Source organism: Cottoperca gobio, chromosome 24, assembly GCF_900634415.1.
Source record: "Cottoperca gobio chromosome 24, fCotGob3.1, whole genome shotgun sequence".
Taxonomy (NCBI): Eukaryota; Metazoa; Chordata; class Actinopteri; order Perciformes; family Bovichtidae; genus Cottoperca; species Cottoperca gobio.
In genome coordinates this window covers 2,460,294-2,478,445 of record NC_041378.1, presented here as the reverse complement: position 1 = coordinate 2,478,445, position 18,152 = coordinate 2,460,294, and the positions used below count along the sequence as shown (strand labels likewise).

The window sequence follows — 18,152 nt, the reverse complement described above, 5'->3', positions numbered from 1 at the left end:
CTTGTTCTCTGTGCAGCTCTCGTCGGCAGTAACCTCAGGCGGTGAAAGGCAGCTGTGATTTAAGGCCTCTAATTAAGTTGCTAACTGTGAATCTATCGCAATTCACATTTTCTTTGCGCCTGGAGGGGGTGAAGTGCGATAGATTTTAAGACAAGAGGGGAAGAGATATTGAGGCAGGAAAAGCAGGAGGGAAACGGAGGTCATGGCGACGAGGACGAGGACTGACACAAAAACTGGGCAAAAATATAGACTTCATCCAAACACAAATGGAGTAGTGCTTTCTAACGTAATACTAGAGGAGCGTGAGAGGGCACTTCCTAGTGTGACATGCTAATTTATGGAGATGGAAAGCCTTTTCTGTTTTTCCAGGTTACTGCTTGGCACCACAGAATTAAAATCAATGCTGTTGGCGCTGCAGAATGGACTGGAGGGTATAAAACTAGCAGGCTAGGATTTGTCATTTCACAGCTGGCCGGAAAATTGCCTATGGGTGTGAGAGGTTGAATATTAAGAAGATTGGACACCCCAAAAGCACAAACAAGGTAGACGCCAAGAGGACTGGAATATGTCCTCCAACGCAAACCCTCGTATTTCACAGTGGCATCAATCTGTAACAAGTTTCTCTGGGTCGAGTCTTTGTTGCATGGACATATTGTCTGAACAACAGGACACGATGTCGATTATCTCGATGGATATTCCCACATAGATTGTTGAAATGCTCTTTAAAGTGTTCATAAGTAGTCCAGCTGTGACAGAGCTGTGTGTGGGTGAGCAGACACGCAGCAGAGTTCTGGATGTACTGGAGATAGGGTTAGAAGGAGAGTGATGGGCGTCGACGAGAGATGTTCTTTTAAGGTGGAAAAAGACAGTTCTGATGATCAGATTGATTCAGTTGCTGAAGGGAAGGAGACAGAGGTTATCGATGGGGAGGCAGAAGTGGGACTGATGGTTTCAGGAAGGTCTCAGTTATGTGTCCTGCGTGCTCCAGCATATATACTGTAGGTTGTTGTTGTCTACTATCTGCAGTTTGATCCCACGTACGCTCATAGTCATAGTTTTGTAGCTTTTCAAACTAGTTGTAGTATGAAATTGGACGATTGTAGAGACTGAAGAAGATGAAGTGTGTTCCTGACCTCGGAATTGAAAGAACAAGGTTTATGTATCTTCCTCAGCAAATGGAGTTTGTCCAGCTGTCATTATGGAAGTCTTTAAAAAGAAAGACATTTCCATTTTCTTTGAGCTTTTCAGGATTCGTTTCCGGCTTAAAAGTTGAGAAAAGTTGTGCCCAAATATCCTCTTAAACAAAATGTAGCATACGATACGGAGAGACACCTTTCTCCCTGCAGCGGTCAGATAATAAAGGATTTCCGATTCCGCTAAACTATAATATCTAAAATAAAGGTAATACTGGCCTGATTTCACATCTTAAAGAAGACGGATATGAAACAGGATGAAACGTGGGCGGAGCAAATTGATTAAGATCTGCGGGCACGGACTCCTGTTAGCCAAACAAAGTGCATCAGATGAGTCCCATCAGAGGTGGCTGATGGCACTGATCTCCTCATTTATAATGAAAGTTCAATATCAGCTTTGATACAATGCTCTAAGCCTTGCATAATCTCTAGTTCTAGGTCACCATAACATTTAATTAACTTATGCAAAGAGAATTACTTTGTGTTTTCCAAGCGTGCTGCGTTGCATCACGACTGTTTGGTATGAAGCCTGATGATGACGAAGAGAGAGACTCCACTCTTCCTCCCGTCGGTGAATTAAATCCAACAATATAAGATATCTATTCAGCCGGCTTTTGATATGAACCTTCATAACCCTGACTGGGAAATTGACGGCAACTGAGATCACAAAAACGCAGTGAACAGGTGAAGTTCATGTCTTACAGTCGATATCATTTCCTTTATCGTTGCTACAGAACGTCTTCACATTAAGACGAAGGCTCGTTGAGGCTTCTGTAAAGATATATCTTCAAACCTTGACCACGTGTGCAGTAGGAGAGGAGATGGTCAAGCAGAGGTCATAAACCAAACTGTGTTTTTATAGCTGGGAGCTTGTAATAACTCATCACACCCCATGTGAGAACAGGGATGTGGAGCGTCACGATGTTCTGGAAACCAGCACCAGGAGGGACATCTGCACCGGTAGTCCAACACGACAGTGGACTCCCATCAGATGGACTAATACAGTTGCATTGTGCTGCATGTCAGTGGATGACTGTACGTACAGGAAGTGACTGGAACAACAAAGAGGAAACAGGCTTCAACGCTCAGTTGCTATTGAAACAGGTTCTTTTCTCCCAAAATAGAGCCGCAGCAGCTCCTGACCTTCTTACTGGGTTTACCAGCGTTAATGTGTTCTGAGTCGGACGAATAGATGCTTTTTCAGACTCCTCTCTCAAACACCAATGATGGTCGTTGGTTGTTACTGTCACAGGTGTTTAAACAGTACAGGGGAAACATTCTTTTCAACTTTAACTTACTCTAATCCTAAACTTGGTCGTATTTGATTGTGAAGTTTGAATTTACACACGTGATAACATTAATATTTATGTTTTATTACGCAGCCTTCTTTACGTCACAAGGTACAATTACAGGTTAATAATCAATAATAATATCTAACCTTTGCTCACATTAGCCACCTTAAGGGTCATTCCAGACCAAGTAAGTTTCCAACCCCTCCCAGTGAGTTGTATTGCTTATGAGGAAGAGTGTTTTATATTCTTTGAAAAGCTCCATAATGCTGATTAAAGTAAATTCCCAGCGTCTTATTTTGCCCGAGTAGTTTCATAACTTCAATAGCTGTGATCAGACAAACAGACAGCTCTGTGCTTTAAAACCTTTTCATCTTCTAACTAAGTTCCAGCTGGCATTAGATGCCAAGCAGACACCCTGACCAGATTAATGAAATTCCAAACACGCCCTTGTGTGTTTATCTTGCTTTATGTCTTCCCTTCGTTGGTCTGTGTCGGTTTGGTTCACGTAGCTGTCTTTTAGGTTTTTCTCCTTTTTACAGGGATTTAGTTTTTGTCAGCGCGAGGCTTTGGGAGGGATTGGGGGGGACCGCTGAGTTGGAAAGGTGTGTGTTTACCTCCACAGCTCCACCCTAACCCTGAGAAGGGATTTATCTTTCATCACAGGGTTTATAAAAGGATTGAAGAAGATGGATAGACGATCAAGTCTACAAGTTAGCTGAGGGGAGCATGTTGCTGAGATAAAGGAGTAAAGTTCTCCCAGCTCCATCAGGTGGACAGTGATGGCACGTTCCCTCCGTGTGTCATGTTCTCTGACCCTGATCTCTGCGTCTGGTTGACTTGATTTAAATCCATGGTGTAATGGGAAACAAATTATGGCTTGTGCAGCAGGATGAGTTGAAGGGGGGGATAATTAGTATGTTCATCCACCTCTTTGAAGCGATATGAGAGTGTGTGTTTATGGCACTTCTCCCAATTCACACTCCTCCTCCTCATGTGTTGGACGTGTCCCGTGTGTGTGCAGCTCATGTCCTCGTGTCCACGTGCAGATGTTGTAGCGCACACATCCTGGTGTGTGTTTCACAGTTTAGTGAATTGTTAATATGTATTCATGAGAAGTTACTTGAAGCATCGCCACCAGAGTCATCAGTCCTGAGCCTGGAAGTGATCTGTCACACACACACACACACACACTGTTGCTAGATCTTCTGTCCTTGTCAAGCGTGCTAGAGGTTGGTAGCTTTCACATATGGCCTGAGAGTTACGCAGCCTCGGGGGAGAGGGTGGGGTCTATAAGTGCTGATTGACTGACCTACAGACACCTGCAGGGATAATAATTGCTGCCTAAGTCAGATGTGTGAAAGAAACAAAACTAATGCACCCATAAATATGACGGACGGAGTGTGAAGTTAGCTTTTAGTGTCATTATTATAACTCAGTCGACGTCCTTAAAACAAATCTTTTTAGTAAATGTCACTGAAGCAAAAGATGGCTTTCTAAAATAATGTGTGAACATTTTAATAGTGTGAGTCACTGCTGAGAGACTTCTTCTGATGCATCGCCTCCTTCCAGCTGCCACTTTAGTATGGAGACGAGCCGCTTTGACCATGTGCTTACGAACTGCTTCTCTAACGTGACTCGTTCTCTTGTCTCGTCTTTGTTCACAAACAAGTTGTGGGTATTAGTAAGAATAATATGTCAAACATCATGGAGCTCTTTCACCCGTGCTCCAGTCTTTCTGTTTCTAAACAGAAGTCTTCTCTTTCTGTCTTGGTCCAGTGGTATTGGGAGAAACTGGCCGTGGGCTTCAGGCGGCAGCAGCATCCTGGCAGAGTACGGCACGCTGCATATAGAGTTCATGCACCTCAGCAAACTCTCAGGGAATCCTGAGTTTGGACAGAAGGTAACAGACACACATGAGAATAAATGATATTACTTTTTTTACCACAGTTAATTTCCACTTGCACTCTTGCACCTTAGACGTGACTGTAATGTCAGAGGACTTGGAGAAGTGCAGACTCTTTACTTTACAGACAGTCAGTGTTGCATATTGTCTCTTCACATACTGTACTTTCATTTGTGGTGTTTCAAAGTGAGCTTTACTTATTGCATTGTTATTCTTTCAATCGATAGGTAATGAACATCAGGAAGGTGCTGAATCGCCTGGACAAACCTTCGGGTCTGTACCCCAACTACCTGAACCCCAACAGCGGCCAGTGGGGCCAACGTAAGTCCTCTTTAGCCTCTATTACAACCCATCCAACTTCTTCTGTCTCGCTTTTCTCCTGCTTTCCCCACTTGTGTAGTACTTGAGCATCATGACAACAGCTGAGTGGGAACATTGCTCTTCAACTCAGGACTGTTGGATGCTGTGTCCACCAGCGTTGTGTCCACAGCACCTCTAACAGTCTTGTCCATCCAGGAATGCAAATATCCTTCTGATGTTACGATCACTTCCCCGGCTGCCTCTCAGGTCGTAGAAGCTGCCTTCTCTGTGCAGGTCGCTGACTGGCTTCAGTGTCCGCTCCTCACACCTTCATCACGTTTTCCACTCGACCCTTGTTGACCCTCTTTACGTTAATGCAACCAACTATTTTACCTGCGTCACTGTCAAAGTGTTTCCATGCTCCACCCCCCCAATCCCCATGTTAAACTGCATGTGTCCGCTCACCCGGTAACAGGGTCATTCTGAATCGATTATCACACTCTTCAAAGCGTGTCGTTCAGGAACAATGAGCGCAACATATGGAGTTACAGAAGGAGAACATGACATGGAGAAGTGTCAGAGAGAGAATCCAGCAGTGAAAGCCTCTCCTTACTCCTTGTGATATGTCGTAGATATAATGAAAGTGACACTGACAAGTGGCAGGAGATGGGCTTGATATCAAAATCCATTTTTCATCCCATTCTTAAAGCAGCGTTAAGTGATTTCTGACCACAGGAGAGCAGAAATCAGAACAAACTCAAAGTGACGAGCCTCGACACAGCGACTACATCAAGTCATCAACTTCCTAAAAGGAATAGTTTGATATGTTTGGGGGGGGGGGGGGTGCTTTCTTGCAGGACGTCAGATGAGAAGGTTGACACCACTTTATTGTCTGTACAGTAAATATGAGACAAGTCGCTCGCCAGCAGGAAGTCACTGCTCCCAGACACGACATAGTCCGGCACATGACCCCTCACAACACACGTTATGCTCTTTGTACAGAATGAGTCAAACTCTGACGACATCCTGCATCACCTGTCGAGTGAAAGTCCAATGTTCTGTTAGCCTGCTGTGTTTGCACGTCAGGCTCCGACCAACAGAGTTTAGGCAAATCACCAACAACTGACTCGGGTTGAGACGGAAACATATTCTTTGTTGTGAGACTGTTGTGTTTGAATCAATAGGAAAGGACACGTGCAGAGGTTGTGAGGATCCTTGTGAGCTTTTCTCTTTTGAAACGAATGGAAACTTTTCAAGCACAATCTGCTTTAATACCTGTTTCACCTTGTAAAGGTGTCTCGTCTGTTCTACATATCAGGTCATATTTCTCATATTAGAACGCTGTGACGTATAATTAGAGATACGGAGATAGTTTAGTCCTGTTGTGTTTCCCAGCCCTTGATTGTTAGTATCAGTGCTGGTTACATATGAACCTGCACCTCTGGTCTACTTACTTTTATTATCTGGTGCATAAAACATTGAATAAAGCACGTGCACAGTTATAATAGTTGGCATTAAGCTGACACACTTACCCAGAGCCAGTAAATGTGTTTTATACAAATGGTGACATAATCAATTAGTGCAGCAGAATCGAAACAGCAAGTTTCTACAGAAAAGATCCCAACAACAAAAGAGAGAAACGCTTTCATGCTCGTCTTCGTCAGAGAGTTTTTCATCTAGAAAGAGATTATGCAATAGTGATGGGAATGCATTTGTTGAATAAATTATGACCTCGGGATGTTTGCAACCTCACGCTGTCTGAAAGATCTCTCTCCACCGCTGCCTCACAGAGACGCTCCCGTGTCTTTCACATGCTGCGTGTACACAGAACACCTCGTCATGTTTCAGCTTTCTGACGTTTAACCCAAACTGTTGTGTTAGCGTGTGTGGATCATGCTGAGTCATCGTCTCCACCCTCGCTCTGCTTCAGACGATGTATCAGAAATGTGTCTTTATACGCTTTTCAATCTAAGTCTCTTAAACGCTCCGTGCTCTTGTTTCTATCGTGAACTCGCAGAAGGCCAAGTGCTCTTACAAACCGAGACATCTTTAGCGCCCGCCTCCTTTCTTTTCGCTTCAAGGTGATCACAGCTGACATTTAATCTCTGCGCTCCACAAACAGGGCTGGACTCCGTTAATGACACATGCATATGGATGAGCCTTCACTGACGATCAGCAGGCTGCGATACACACACACGTATATCTAACCCTGTCTCAGGCGAGGATGATCCAACAGATGTGATCTGAACCAGCGTACATGTAGGAGGCCTGTGCGTGTGTGTGTGTGTGTGTGTGTGTGTGTGTGTGTGTGTGTTGTAATCTGTGTTTATCTGTGTGTTGCAGATCACGTCTCCGTCGGTGGCCTTGGTGATAGTTTCTACGAGTACCTGCTGAAGGCCTGGCTGATGTCTGACAAGACTGACGAGGAAGGCAAGAAAATGTATTATGAAGCCCTGCAGGTAACACACACACACACACACACACACACACACACACACTGCTGACAACACATACACGAGATAAACATGAAATCTCCATATTTCTAGCTATTTTTGAAGAACAATTACTTTAAGATCATGTTTCTGTTCGTGGGTGTTCCTCCCGACAGCTGTAATTGTACGACTGAAACGGAAATCATAATTTGTCACCTGTCCGAAGGTCCCTAAACGCACCATCTGTGAATGCTGTTAAGCACCTTTTCCGTCCCGACCCTCGCGTCACGTTATAGCACGCATCTCTAAGGGCTGTAATTTCCAATCTGTTGCACTCGTGTCACTCAGACGTCTGGTGCACGGCTGAACGTCATGTTACAGTGCACTATATTTCAATATGTGCGAACCTAAACACACTCCCCGCTAGAGAGCGAGAGTATAACATACATCCAGCGACCTCGAAGGCATTGAATGGACAAAACCAGTGTTTGAAGATGTTTACAGATGGTGAGCAGCGTGGAGTTTCTCCCCTCGTGCACCCACAGAGTCGTAATAAATGGCTGCTTGATAATAGTGGACAACAAACATGAGAGCAGCTTTAGAGATGGAGAAGGAGGAATGCATCTCCCCCTGCAGGGGGGTGTTAAGAGAATCCATCTCAAATAACCTTGAAGCTGCTTCTCGTATGAAGTTGAAATGATGACCGTTATTACCATAAACGCTTGAGATGGTTTCTGTTAGTTGACTAAATGAGTCCGTTTGACTAATTCTATGATTAAATGTTCACTTTGACCACCTCTGTTCCAACACTTCCAAATATTCAGTGTTTTATCAGAGAGCTCGAGCAGATGGAGAGATGGTGGCAAGGACAGAGAAAACACATTTCCATATAAGTAAACAAAGACAGCAGATGAATCTACATCCTCCTGAAGTCAATAAATAGACAACACACACACACACACACACACACACACACACGGAGACACATGCAGACAGTATTTCAACCTAAGTTATGGTGACGGGTCTCAGCTGGAGAGCGCCGACTCTCCGATTGTTTTTCTGTAACACGCTGGGGAGCAAATATATCACATCGCGACTGAAATGCAGAATTAACCATGCAGGGATACTTTACCCCTAATCCCCCCCGATCTCCAAGGATTATTGTCATTCTTGATTTATTTGCCGAGAAGAGGAGCGAGAGCAGCGACGGGGGGAACATCCGAGTCTCAGCGGGGAAATGATACGATAATCTGCGCTGGTTGTTTACAATCTGGGCCGCGTTAAAGGGCCAGTACACCCAAAATACATGTTACTTTGAGTGAGCCATCATTACTTTCCAGCCATCGTGACCTGTAACAATCCACCAGCCTTGTTGTGCAGCAACTGGAAGAAGTGTGCATGAAACATCCGTCACACGCATACAGGCACAACTACACTTATAGATAGACAGCAGAAAGCTTTGCTGTACGACGCCATCTTTAAAATCTACACCGCTGAAGAAGAGGAGGGTCACAGATTACGGGACTCCTGCGTCACTCATTAAACCTTTCATCACTCTTTGTCTTTCAGGCAATAGAAACGAACCTGATGAGGAAGTCGAGCAGCGGGCTGACCTACATAGCGGAGTGGAAGGGGGGGCTGCTGGAGCATAAGATGGGTCACCTGACCTGTTTCGCAGGTGGCATGATCGCTCTGGGTGCTGATGGGGCGCCCAGCGACAAGACGGGCCACCAGATGGAGCAGGCCGCCGAGATCGCCCGGACCTGTCACGAGTCTTACGCCAGAACTGGTAAATATGCACACACACACACACACACACACACACACACACACACACACACACACACACACACACACACACACATTAGTGTTAATTCTAACAGTGAGTCTGTATTATATAGAATAATGTAATCGCTGCATATGGCGCATGTTGTGGGGATGTATGTTAGTGTATTCTTCTCACGCCACGTCTGCCTTTTTATATATATCTACAACATTTCCTTCCCCCACAGCTTTGAAGCTCGGCCCGGAGGCGTTTCGCTTCGACGGCGGGGTCGAGGCCATCGCCACCCGGCAGAATGAGAAGTACTTCATCCTCCGTCCCGAGGTCATAGAGACCTACATGTACATGTGGAGGTTCACCCACGACCCCAAGTACAGGGAGTGGGGCTGGGAGGCTGTTCAGGTACTTGTATATAATATATATATATAGTATAGTAATATCTGAAGCACATAAAGACTCTGATGTCGCTCTCCTCCCGTCTGGGTCACGTCTCTCACGCAGGCTCTGGAGCAGCACTGTAAATTAGAAGGAGGCTACAGCGGCGTCAGAGACGTCTACGCTTCGACTCCCAACCACGACGACGTGCAGCAGAGCTTCTTCTTGTCCGAGACACTCAAGTAAGACTCTGGACATCTTCGCACGCACACGGCTTCACTTCTGTCCTCTTATGATTGTGCTGCCATTGCACTTTATGGAGGGACAAGGCCCCTGCATCCCCAAACTGACAGAGATGTCACTCGCTCAAAGTATGATGTCGTTCATTTGGACTAAACTCCAGAGAGTTGTTTAAGGTCACCGGCAAAGTCGCTTCACTACACAGTCACACACACACACACACACACACACACACACACACACACACACACACACACACACACACACACACTTTTAAAGATCGGGATCCTTTAACCTTATAAAAACTGCAGATGGTGGTTTGTAGTCTGTTGTTTTATTTACATTAAAAAGTACAGTTGTAGATTGAAATGACATGCATCTGCTCTCTCAGCCCTTCAACACTATATATATATATATATATATATATATATATATATATATATATATATATATATATATATATATATATATATATATATATATATATATATATATATATATATATATATATATATATATATATATATATATATATATAATGATGATAAATAAGTGAGTTATTAAAGAGCTGCTGTACTGGTCGAACCCCCTGAGGGTGGAAGCTGTCTTTGAGCTCTGCTGCTCTGAGAGCTGACGTGCTGTGCGTCTGCTGTCCTCATGATCCTCACAGCCTTCCTTCTGCAGGAGTTGTAAATGTCCCGGATCTCTGACAGCGACGTTCCTCTCGTGTTTTACTTCCCTCCTCAGTTGTTTGTCGTCTCGTTCACTCAGGTTGCCCGTGAGGAGGCTGATGGAAAGTGACCAGGATGTTCGTAGACGTTTCAGAGTAAAGTCTCTGTTGTGCTTTGAGGCGACATGCCCTAACATCCTTACAACTATGTCATATGCTATGTGGGTTTATCTTTAGAGGTGCTGCTGTCTGGACACGTGAAGTCTAATATTGTAGCTTTGTGACAGCTTAAACTGATTTAGCTTAATGCTCCTCTATTGTCATGAAACTTGTTTGAAGGGTGCAGCACGCTCTGAGCATTAAACTGCAGCACATCTTAGCAGCCGCCATGTTGTTTCCACATCATGGCGGCTGATATGTTTTACTGAACTGCCCTCTTGTGCCGGAGTGTGTGTGTGTGTGTGTGTGTTAATGTGTGTGTGAGGGTGTGAGTGTGTGTGTGCTACTAATGGCTCTTTAAATGTGTTGTCAGCCACACAGTGTGAAGTCTGGTGACTAATAAGGCTTTCCCTCTCAGATGTCTCTCCAACTGTGTTCAGAAGACAGTCTGCTTTAAAGCCTACAGTTTAACAAGCGTGTGTGTGTGTGTGTGTGTGTGTGTGTGTGTGTGTGAGATACAATATTATTACTAGAGCAGTTACGATTAGTTGATCGATGGAATAATAATTTATTAACAATTTTTTTAATGTTATTTTTCAGGCAGAATTGTCAGAAAAAGTTGTTTTCAGCCTCACAAATATGGAGATTTTACTGCTTTTTTACTGTTTTTGTATCACATTAAGTCAATATCATGAATATATTTGGGTTTGGGACTGACGAGACACTGTGAGGAACTGAAATGGACATTTTAAAAATGATTAATCATAAAACTAATCTGCAAATTAATCTGATGCAGCCCTAAATTAATTAATTGGCTAATTATTTTCAATGACTTTTTTGGTCTAAAAAGTGAAATCAGGATATTCAAAGTATTATTATAGAAGATTAAGGATTAATGTTTTGATCTGTGATCAGTCACTTCCTTCAAAATTAATAACGATCATCAAAAATAAATGAAGATTTATTTGCTGTCGACGAATCAATTAGAAGAGTTCCTTCTTCAGAACTTCTTTATGAATTGACTAATTAGATTTCTAATTGGTCGACCAACCTTCCCCTCCCCGATGTTTCCACATGTGACCTTAAAGGCATCTTAATATTTATTTAGTTATTCATCTTCTTCCACTGAAGGTTGTGTTTAATCCGGCAGAGCTCCTGAACTTCTTCCTCCAAATGTATTGCCCTTCTCTGTTTCTTTTCACTGTTTATGGCCTCCCCCGCTCACCCCCTCCTCTTCTCTCCCCCCCACGCCCCCACGCCAGTCAGCTGTTGACAGGAAGTCAAGGTTAGCCTAACAGAGCCTGATGGGGGCGAGGTGCCATCCATTCCAGCTTTCTTTATAGGCAGTAAATCTTAACAAGCGTCACCTCTACACCACTGATTACACCCCACACACACACACACACACACACACACACACACTCTCAGAGTACGATATGATTCTTCTCGCAGGTCCACCACGCTGTGACCTACAGATAAAAGTCTTTTCTTTCTGTTGATCATTGTCAGAATAAAACCTTCCGCACATGAAAAAGTCAAAGAGTGATATGAATATCTTTTCATGCACGATGAAATGTGTTCCAGGGGGCAGCCGTCCAAAAAGAGAAACGTCTCGTTAGCCTCCCACAGACCAAAAAGAAAAGAGGATGAATGTGAGCGTGAGTGATCGCCAGCCTGGACTGCAACACAATGATTGCCTCATCAGTCACATCCCATGCCCGACATCAGAGACGGACCTGAAAATATCAATCCCATTTAGCAGCGACGCCATAAGTCTGGTGCTCCTAATGTTACTCGGGGATGTTGGCAGCGTGCAGAGCCACTTCCAGTATCCATCTTGGATGCTGCCAAGGACACGGCCGTACGTCACAGCGCTGCCTTCAATCACTCAGCGCTCTCCTGCAGGAGGACTGGTTGTGGCGGGACAGCAGCTGCTGAATCTTTAGTGTTAGAGAGGCGACTTTACAAACAAGTCTTTTTGTTTAACTTCACGATGAAATCTGAAGTCCATCCCTCTGGACCTGCACCGTGAACTTCTCGTGCCCCTGCTTTGATGGATAATGTTATTTTGGAGTTGCTTGGTAAACGTCTGAGCTGGTGGTTCTGAGCTCGAGCCTCTCTCAGCTCCACATCTGCTCCGTGTTGCTTTTGGCGCGGCCGCCGATAAATGTTGCGAAAGATCAACGAGAAGTAATATCTCTAAATATCTACAACACTGAACCGTAAACAGATGTTGAAGCGAGTCGTCTTCAGCGTGTTTATATGATACAAACACTTTCCTTGTGCTGATCTCAGGACTGATTCTGCAGCGGGACGTTATTGTGGATCCTGTATTTGTTGCTGCAGTAGAGTCATCATGTGTACGCCTGCCGACATGTTCTTCGTTGTCTTAATGCAACATTTGAATGGTGCAAGTGTGAATCAGTGAGTCGGGGGCGTCTTCAAAGTGCACCTGATGTATAGGTTATATGCATTCATGAGGTGGAGCTTGTGCTCTTGATCGTATGTTTATCTCTAAAAGTGTGTCTTGTGTCTCCTGCAGGTATCTCTACCTGCTCTTCTCCGACGACGACCACCTACCGTTCGACCACTGGGTGTTCAACACCGAGGCTCACCCTCTGCCCGTCATCAAGAAGGACAAGACAGACCTCCCCAACGAGGTGGAGTAGCGGCCCCGTCCTGCGCCGACGCCCAAAGCAAGTGCGAGAGAACCTCTGATCCTGTTTACCTGAGCCTCCAGCTGTCTGTCTGAAAACAGTTTAGCCATTTGGAGTCCCCGACGGTCACAGATGCCTCTCTGTTGGGATTCCACGTTTTATTTTGAATAGGATCAAAACAGAACTCCAGTTCTTGCTGTAGAATCCAATTTTTCTAATTTAATTTTTTGCTTTTGTTGACCAGAACCAACGTATTTACTGCCGAATGACAAGCGAAGAGAAAGCAGTGACGTCGTCAGACAGGTGTGTGAGTTCTGAGGGTCTGACCCGTCGTTATTCGTCAGTGCTTTTGTTGTTAGTAGCTTTGTATGTGTGTGAAGGAGAAGCACTGAAACCAGTCGTCTCCTAATGTGGACATTTTGGACCAGAGCTTTGGGCGCCAAAACCCAGAAAGACTGCAGCTCTCGTCTGAGGAGCACAAGGAGCAGCGCGTCGTCTTTCCCTTCTGCTGAGCCGCTTCAGCGCCTGAATGGGAAGCGGTTTCCCTGCGCCGGTGCCTCCACCTCCACCGCATTTGCTTTTATAACAAAACTTGTGGTTGTTTCTGTGGGAGTAAAGGGAAGACGCAGCACAACCAGAGCCTCTTTTTATAAACCCACAGAACAGCTTCTTCCTCTGAGCGGTGGGTGTGACGCAGGACGACCGGCCACACCTGCTCTCCCCGCGACGCCGCCCCTCTCCTTCTCTCGTCTTCATCGCTGTCTTTATCTGGCTTCTTTGGGTCCTGGATTTTATTTCTCCTTCTCATTCCTGATGTTTGTCCGGCTTTTCAAAACGTATTTGTTCCATTTGTGCTGACAGAAGTGACATGTTTACATGACTTTAAACTCACTCAATGATTACAGGGTTTGGAAAGTAAACGATCCACCGGTCAACCGCACCTCATGGCTTTCTGCAGAAAGCTCGGGAGTGGACCTTGAGTTAAGTTTTAAATGTTCACGCTCAATATTATTGTTGGATTACAGTCATTGAAAATTAAGCAATTTCATTTTGACGATCCACAAACTTCTGCAAATTCACCTTCACACACACACACACACACACACACACACACACACACAAGAAGCCATACTGATTTACCATTCAGTCGTTGAGATTATTTCTGCTCCCTTCGTGTGACTGTTGATACAAACAGTTGGGTAAAGTTTAGTTCAGTCTTCGATGTGGTGCCTTCACTGTCGAGGAGTCGGAGGGAAAAGCATCACACAGAAGAGTTTAAACAGTTCTAGGATTTCACCAAAACTGCACACGGACTGCTTTTTAATTCCACATTCAACACAACTTGTGTTTGAAAGTAGAACAAGAGTTTGGTGAGAAGTGTCTTTGTCACCAGTAGAGCCAGTAACCTGGCCGACACTGACACCTAGTGGTGAGATCTTGCTATTACAGTCGACTGCAGTCTGGGAACTTGTTTAAAATGTTATCAGAATATCCTCCTTCAAAAAAATCCCTTAATTGAATTAGAAAAACGGAAATGGATTCATAAGTAGATGATTTCCACATTTCATGTCCCTATACTGATCCCAGTAAAGCGTAACACATATCGTCCCCGTGCAACAAGACTAGAAACTGAATCTAAATCCCTGATCTTAGTTGTTTCATTTAGTTTTCACCTGGTTGTTATTATTCCAAATGAACACGGCTGAGTTCCCAAATTGCTCCATGCTCCTCATCACTGTACAGAATCTGCTTTTCTCTCAGTGCGAGTTGGTTTCCAGGCGTCTTATTACCCGTGTTGTGTTGTAATGGTTGATTTATGCTGATTGTGTTAATTTATTCTGTAGTCGTGAACATAGGAGCCGACCTCCAGGTGGCGCTGTGGGTTCAACGTTTCGTTACGTTGCATATTTATCTACCAAAAAGAGAAAAGCATCCTGAGCTGATATCTTCAAAGAAAGTTTATTGTAACATCGATGAGTCACCGAGATGGTGTTACAGAAATGTCACCGAGGAATCCTAAGTGTTAAACGCTCCACGTTTCTTTTTTCAAAGCGACGTCAGCAGGAAGAGGAAACCTGGGAGTCACAAACACACGGGACTTGTATGAATGTACCATCCAATGTGAAGAATGTTTTATACGCATCTGTTTTTGTCTTGGTGTGTTCACGTCTCGTGCTTCTGTTTAGTTTAGTTTGATCTTGGAAAGCACAGCGAGAAGAGAAGCGTCTGTACTTTAACTGTTACGTGTCTAAAAGGACGTACATGTAGGAAACGATCCAAATCACGTCTCGTACGTATTGACATATAGGAATATTCAGCTGCATAGTGTGGACCGGACGTATGTAGAAACACTGCTTGATATGAATACAGAGAGAGTCTTCGTCGTGCTTCGTCACTGTTCTGGTTCGTAGAGAAGTCTTCTCACCTTATTGGCTCAGAATCAAGGAAAGGGAGATTTTCCAGATTGTGGAAAACAGTTTTATTTCTTTGCCCCTTTATTGGCTGCTAACCTGCAACTTTCAATAAAGTTCATCTTAGACTTAAGGAATCCTCACGTGGTTTTGGCTGGAAAGTAAAGCAGTAATAATACAACAGTCTCTCGCTGGTGGCAGTTTTCCTTCCTTAGATACAAAGAGTTTCAAAACCTCATTTGAAACTTCGTATGTTTAAGGCGACATTAGCTTCACCTCGCGTGACGTCGGCTTCACCTCGCGTGACGTCGGCTTCACCTCGCGTGACGTCGGGGCTTCACCTCGCGTGACGTCGGGGTCACCTCGAGTGACGTAGGCTTCACCTCGAGTGACGTCTGCTTCACCTCGAGTGACTTCTGCTTCACCTCGAGTGACGTCTGCTTCACCTCGAGTGACGTCTGCTTCACCTCGCGTGACGTCTGCTTCACCTCGCGTGACGTCTGCTTCACCTCGCGTGACGTCGGCGTCACCTCGCGTGACGTCAGATCCACTTGCAGACTTTTAATTTGTGTTGTTTTTCTTCAAAAGGTTTTTTGTGTTTTGGTGATTTTCTGAATATTGTGTTGATGATCCGTTGCGTTCGAATGCCTTTCTTTTGAATATTAAAGGGGAATGCCACCTTTTTATTTAGAGGTCAGACCTCGTGAAGATGCACCACTTCTCCCAAAGGAAACGTCTAATTTAACTCCCTGTGACGTCGCTGTTCTTCACGCTGACCGGTCCCGGGACTCGCATAATCTGAATTTGTAAAATGTTTGGCGTTGCCCTTTAAAGGTTTGAATGCGTGAACCTCAGAAATGTATCTGTACAAAGTATTGCTGATAATCATTCCATTGCACATAGTTTACTTTGCGTTTATATGCAATATCTTAATTTTGTGGGGAAATCTTGTTTTATTGTGTTAATATTATTATTGAAAACAAAATGTAAATATTCCATTCCGGCAAACGAGCCGCTCTACATTTATATAAAAATCTTCTGATCTTATGGATTAAAATGATATTAATAAGCAGCAGACTTTTTAATAAACTATATTTGTTACACTTCTATTGTGAATAAAAAAATCTTTTAATAAGTGGTGTTTTTATTTGTATTTATAATTTATAATATTTCATTGTGTCGGGGTGAAATTAATGTTTATGATATTAATGCATTTTATGTTCATTCTTGAGTTTTTACATTTCTGCTGAACGTCTCGAAACAAGAAACAAAACAAGACTTTGTATTTTAATAGTGTTTAAATTACTTAAAAAAGAATTACAAAATATAAAACAAGCATCAACCTCAACTTTAAAATTCAATTTAAGATATAAACCTATAATTCTTTAATACATGTGTCATTCTAACTTATTGATCAATCATCTGCCCCAAAACTAATAAGTTTACCAACGTATTAGTTATTAAATTGACTTCTGTTTGTTGATTTAAGAACACATTACTGCGCAGACGATAAACTGGATATTAATTATGTTTATATTAAAAATGTTCCACACGTGTCCAGATGCAGTCGTACCAAAGAAGCACGAGTGTGGACCTCTACAACCAGCCGGTCCTGTAATAAAGTTATTTATACTACAAGTGTTTTATTTTGCATTAATGTGTGAAGCCTTCTGATCTCTAGTGTCTCTGGAGCCTCTGGACTCGGTGGAGTCGAGCGTGAACTCATCACTGACCCGAGGAACTGTTAATATGACAAGACTTCCTCGTGTGATAATACTATACTCTTAGATGAATAACTTTAATGCCTCCAATCATCATCAGACACCACGGAGCTCTTCTCTCTAACCACAGTGAAGTCCTACTTTAAAACCATTAATGATGAAATGATTTGAGATGAAACTGATTCATCTTGAAATGTTTTTAGTGTTCAGCGTCACAGACCCCGAGGACTCCCTGACTCCTTTATATTCTTATCTGCTATCAGCTGAAAGATGGAGAGCGTTCCTCTTATCGGTTATCTGCTGTGGCAGATAATTGTTCATCTTTATCACCTCTGCTCTCTCCGTTATTGTTTCAGGTCTTTAGGTGTGTGTGAGGTATTTCATGTGTGTTTCACAGGAGCGACGCTGCGGTCACTAAACTGTGTGTGAGCAGCCGGACGACACGTCACCTGACGGCCGTTCATCCTAACGAGGTGCTGCTGATGAAGAGCAGAAAACAATCCACAAAGTGTTTCACTGCAGGCTTTTAAAGTTATAATGTTTTAGTGTAAATACACTGAAGGTTATGGACCTGCAGGAAGTATCTTTATATCATTATATCGAGGTAAGAACTCAGTGGGTGATGCAGAAAGCAGTTTATTCTAATGTGCAGAACTGCATAAATATATTAGTCTGGGGGTTTAACTCTGTCTCTGCCAAGTTGTTGATGTTTATCAAAAAGTTTATTTATAGTAAAGTCGATTTTAGTCTTTGTTTTTACACCTGCACGACTTAAAACCTCATAAATCTGCTTTTATATCAAAAAACTCAACTTTATTTATAAAACAGCTTTCATACAAACAAAGTGCTTCACAGAGAAAGATTAAAACAACACAAGCAGAACAATTAAAAATGATGCAAACAAACTAAAAATGACAATAAAATGTTGGGATAAAAAAATAACCACATGTTAAGATTGTTTTGAATTTATTTAAAATGAGCAAATTCATTGCAATGTATCCTGACTTTAATACTTT

General features: G+C 43.4%; 1 protein-coding gene across 1 annotated transcript in view; it reads left to right on the top strand.

Moving 5' to 3' along the window:
• man1a1 (mannosidase, alpha, class 1A, member 1) overlaps positions 1-16,550 on the top strand; it is a 106,493-nt gene extending 89,943 nt beyond the window's left edge. The window contains exons 6-12 of the mRNA XM_029462818.1: positions 4,262-4,385; positions 4,616-4,709; positions 7,032-7,147; positions 8,690-8,909; positions 9,133-9,305; positions 9,405-9,520; positions 12,890-16,550. Coding sequence (XP_029318678.1) covers positions 4,262-4,385; positions 4,616-4,709; positions 7,032-7,147; positions 8,690-8,909; positions 9,133-9,305; positions 9,405-9,520; positions 12,890-13,016 — 970 coding nt within the window. The 3' untranslated portion in view covers positions 13,017-16,550. The remainder of the gene's footprint in view (positions 1-4,261; positions 4,386-4,615; positions 4,710-7,031; positions 7,148-8,689; positions 8,910-9,132; positions 9,306-9,404; positions 9,521-12,889) is intronic.
• The last annotated feature ends 1,602 nt before the right edge of the window (positions 16,551-18,152 follow it).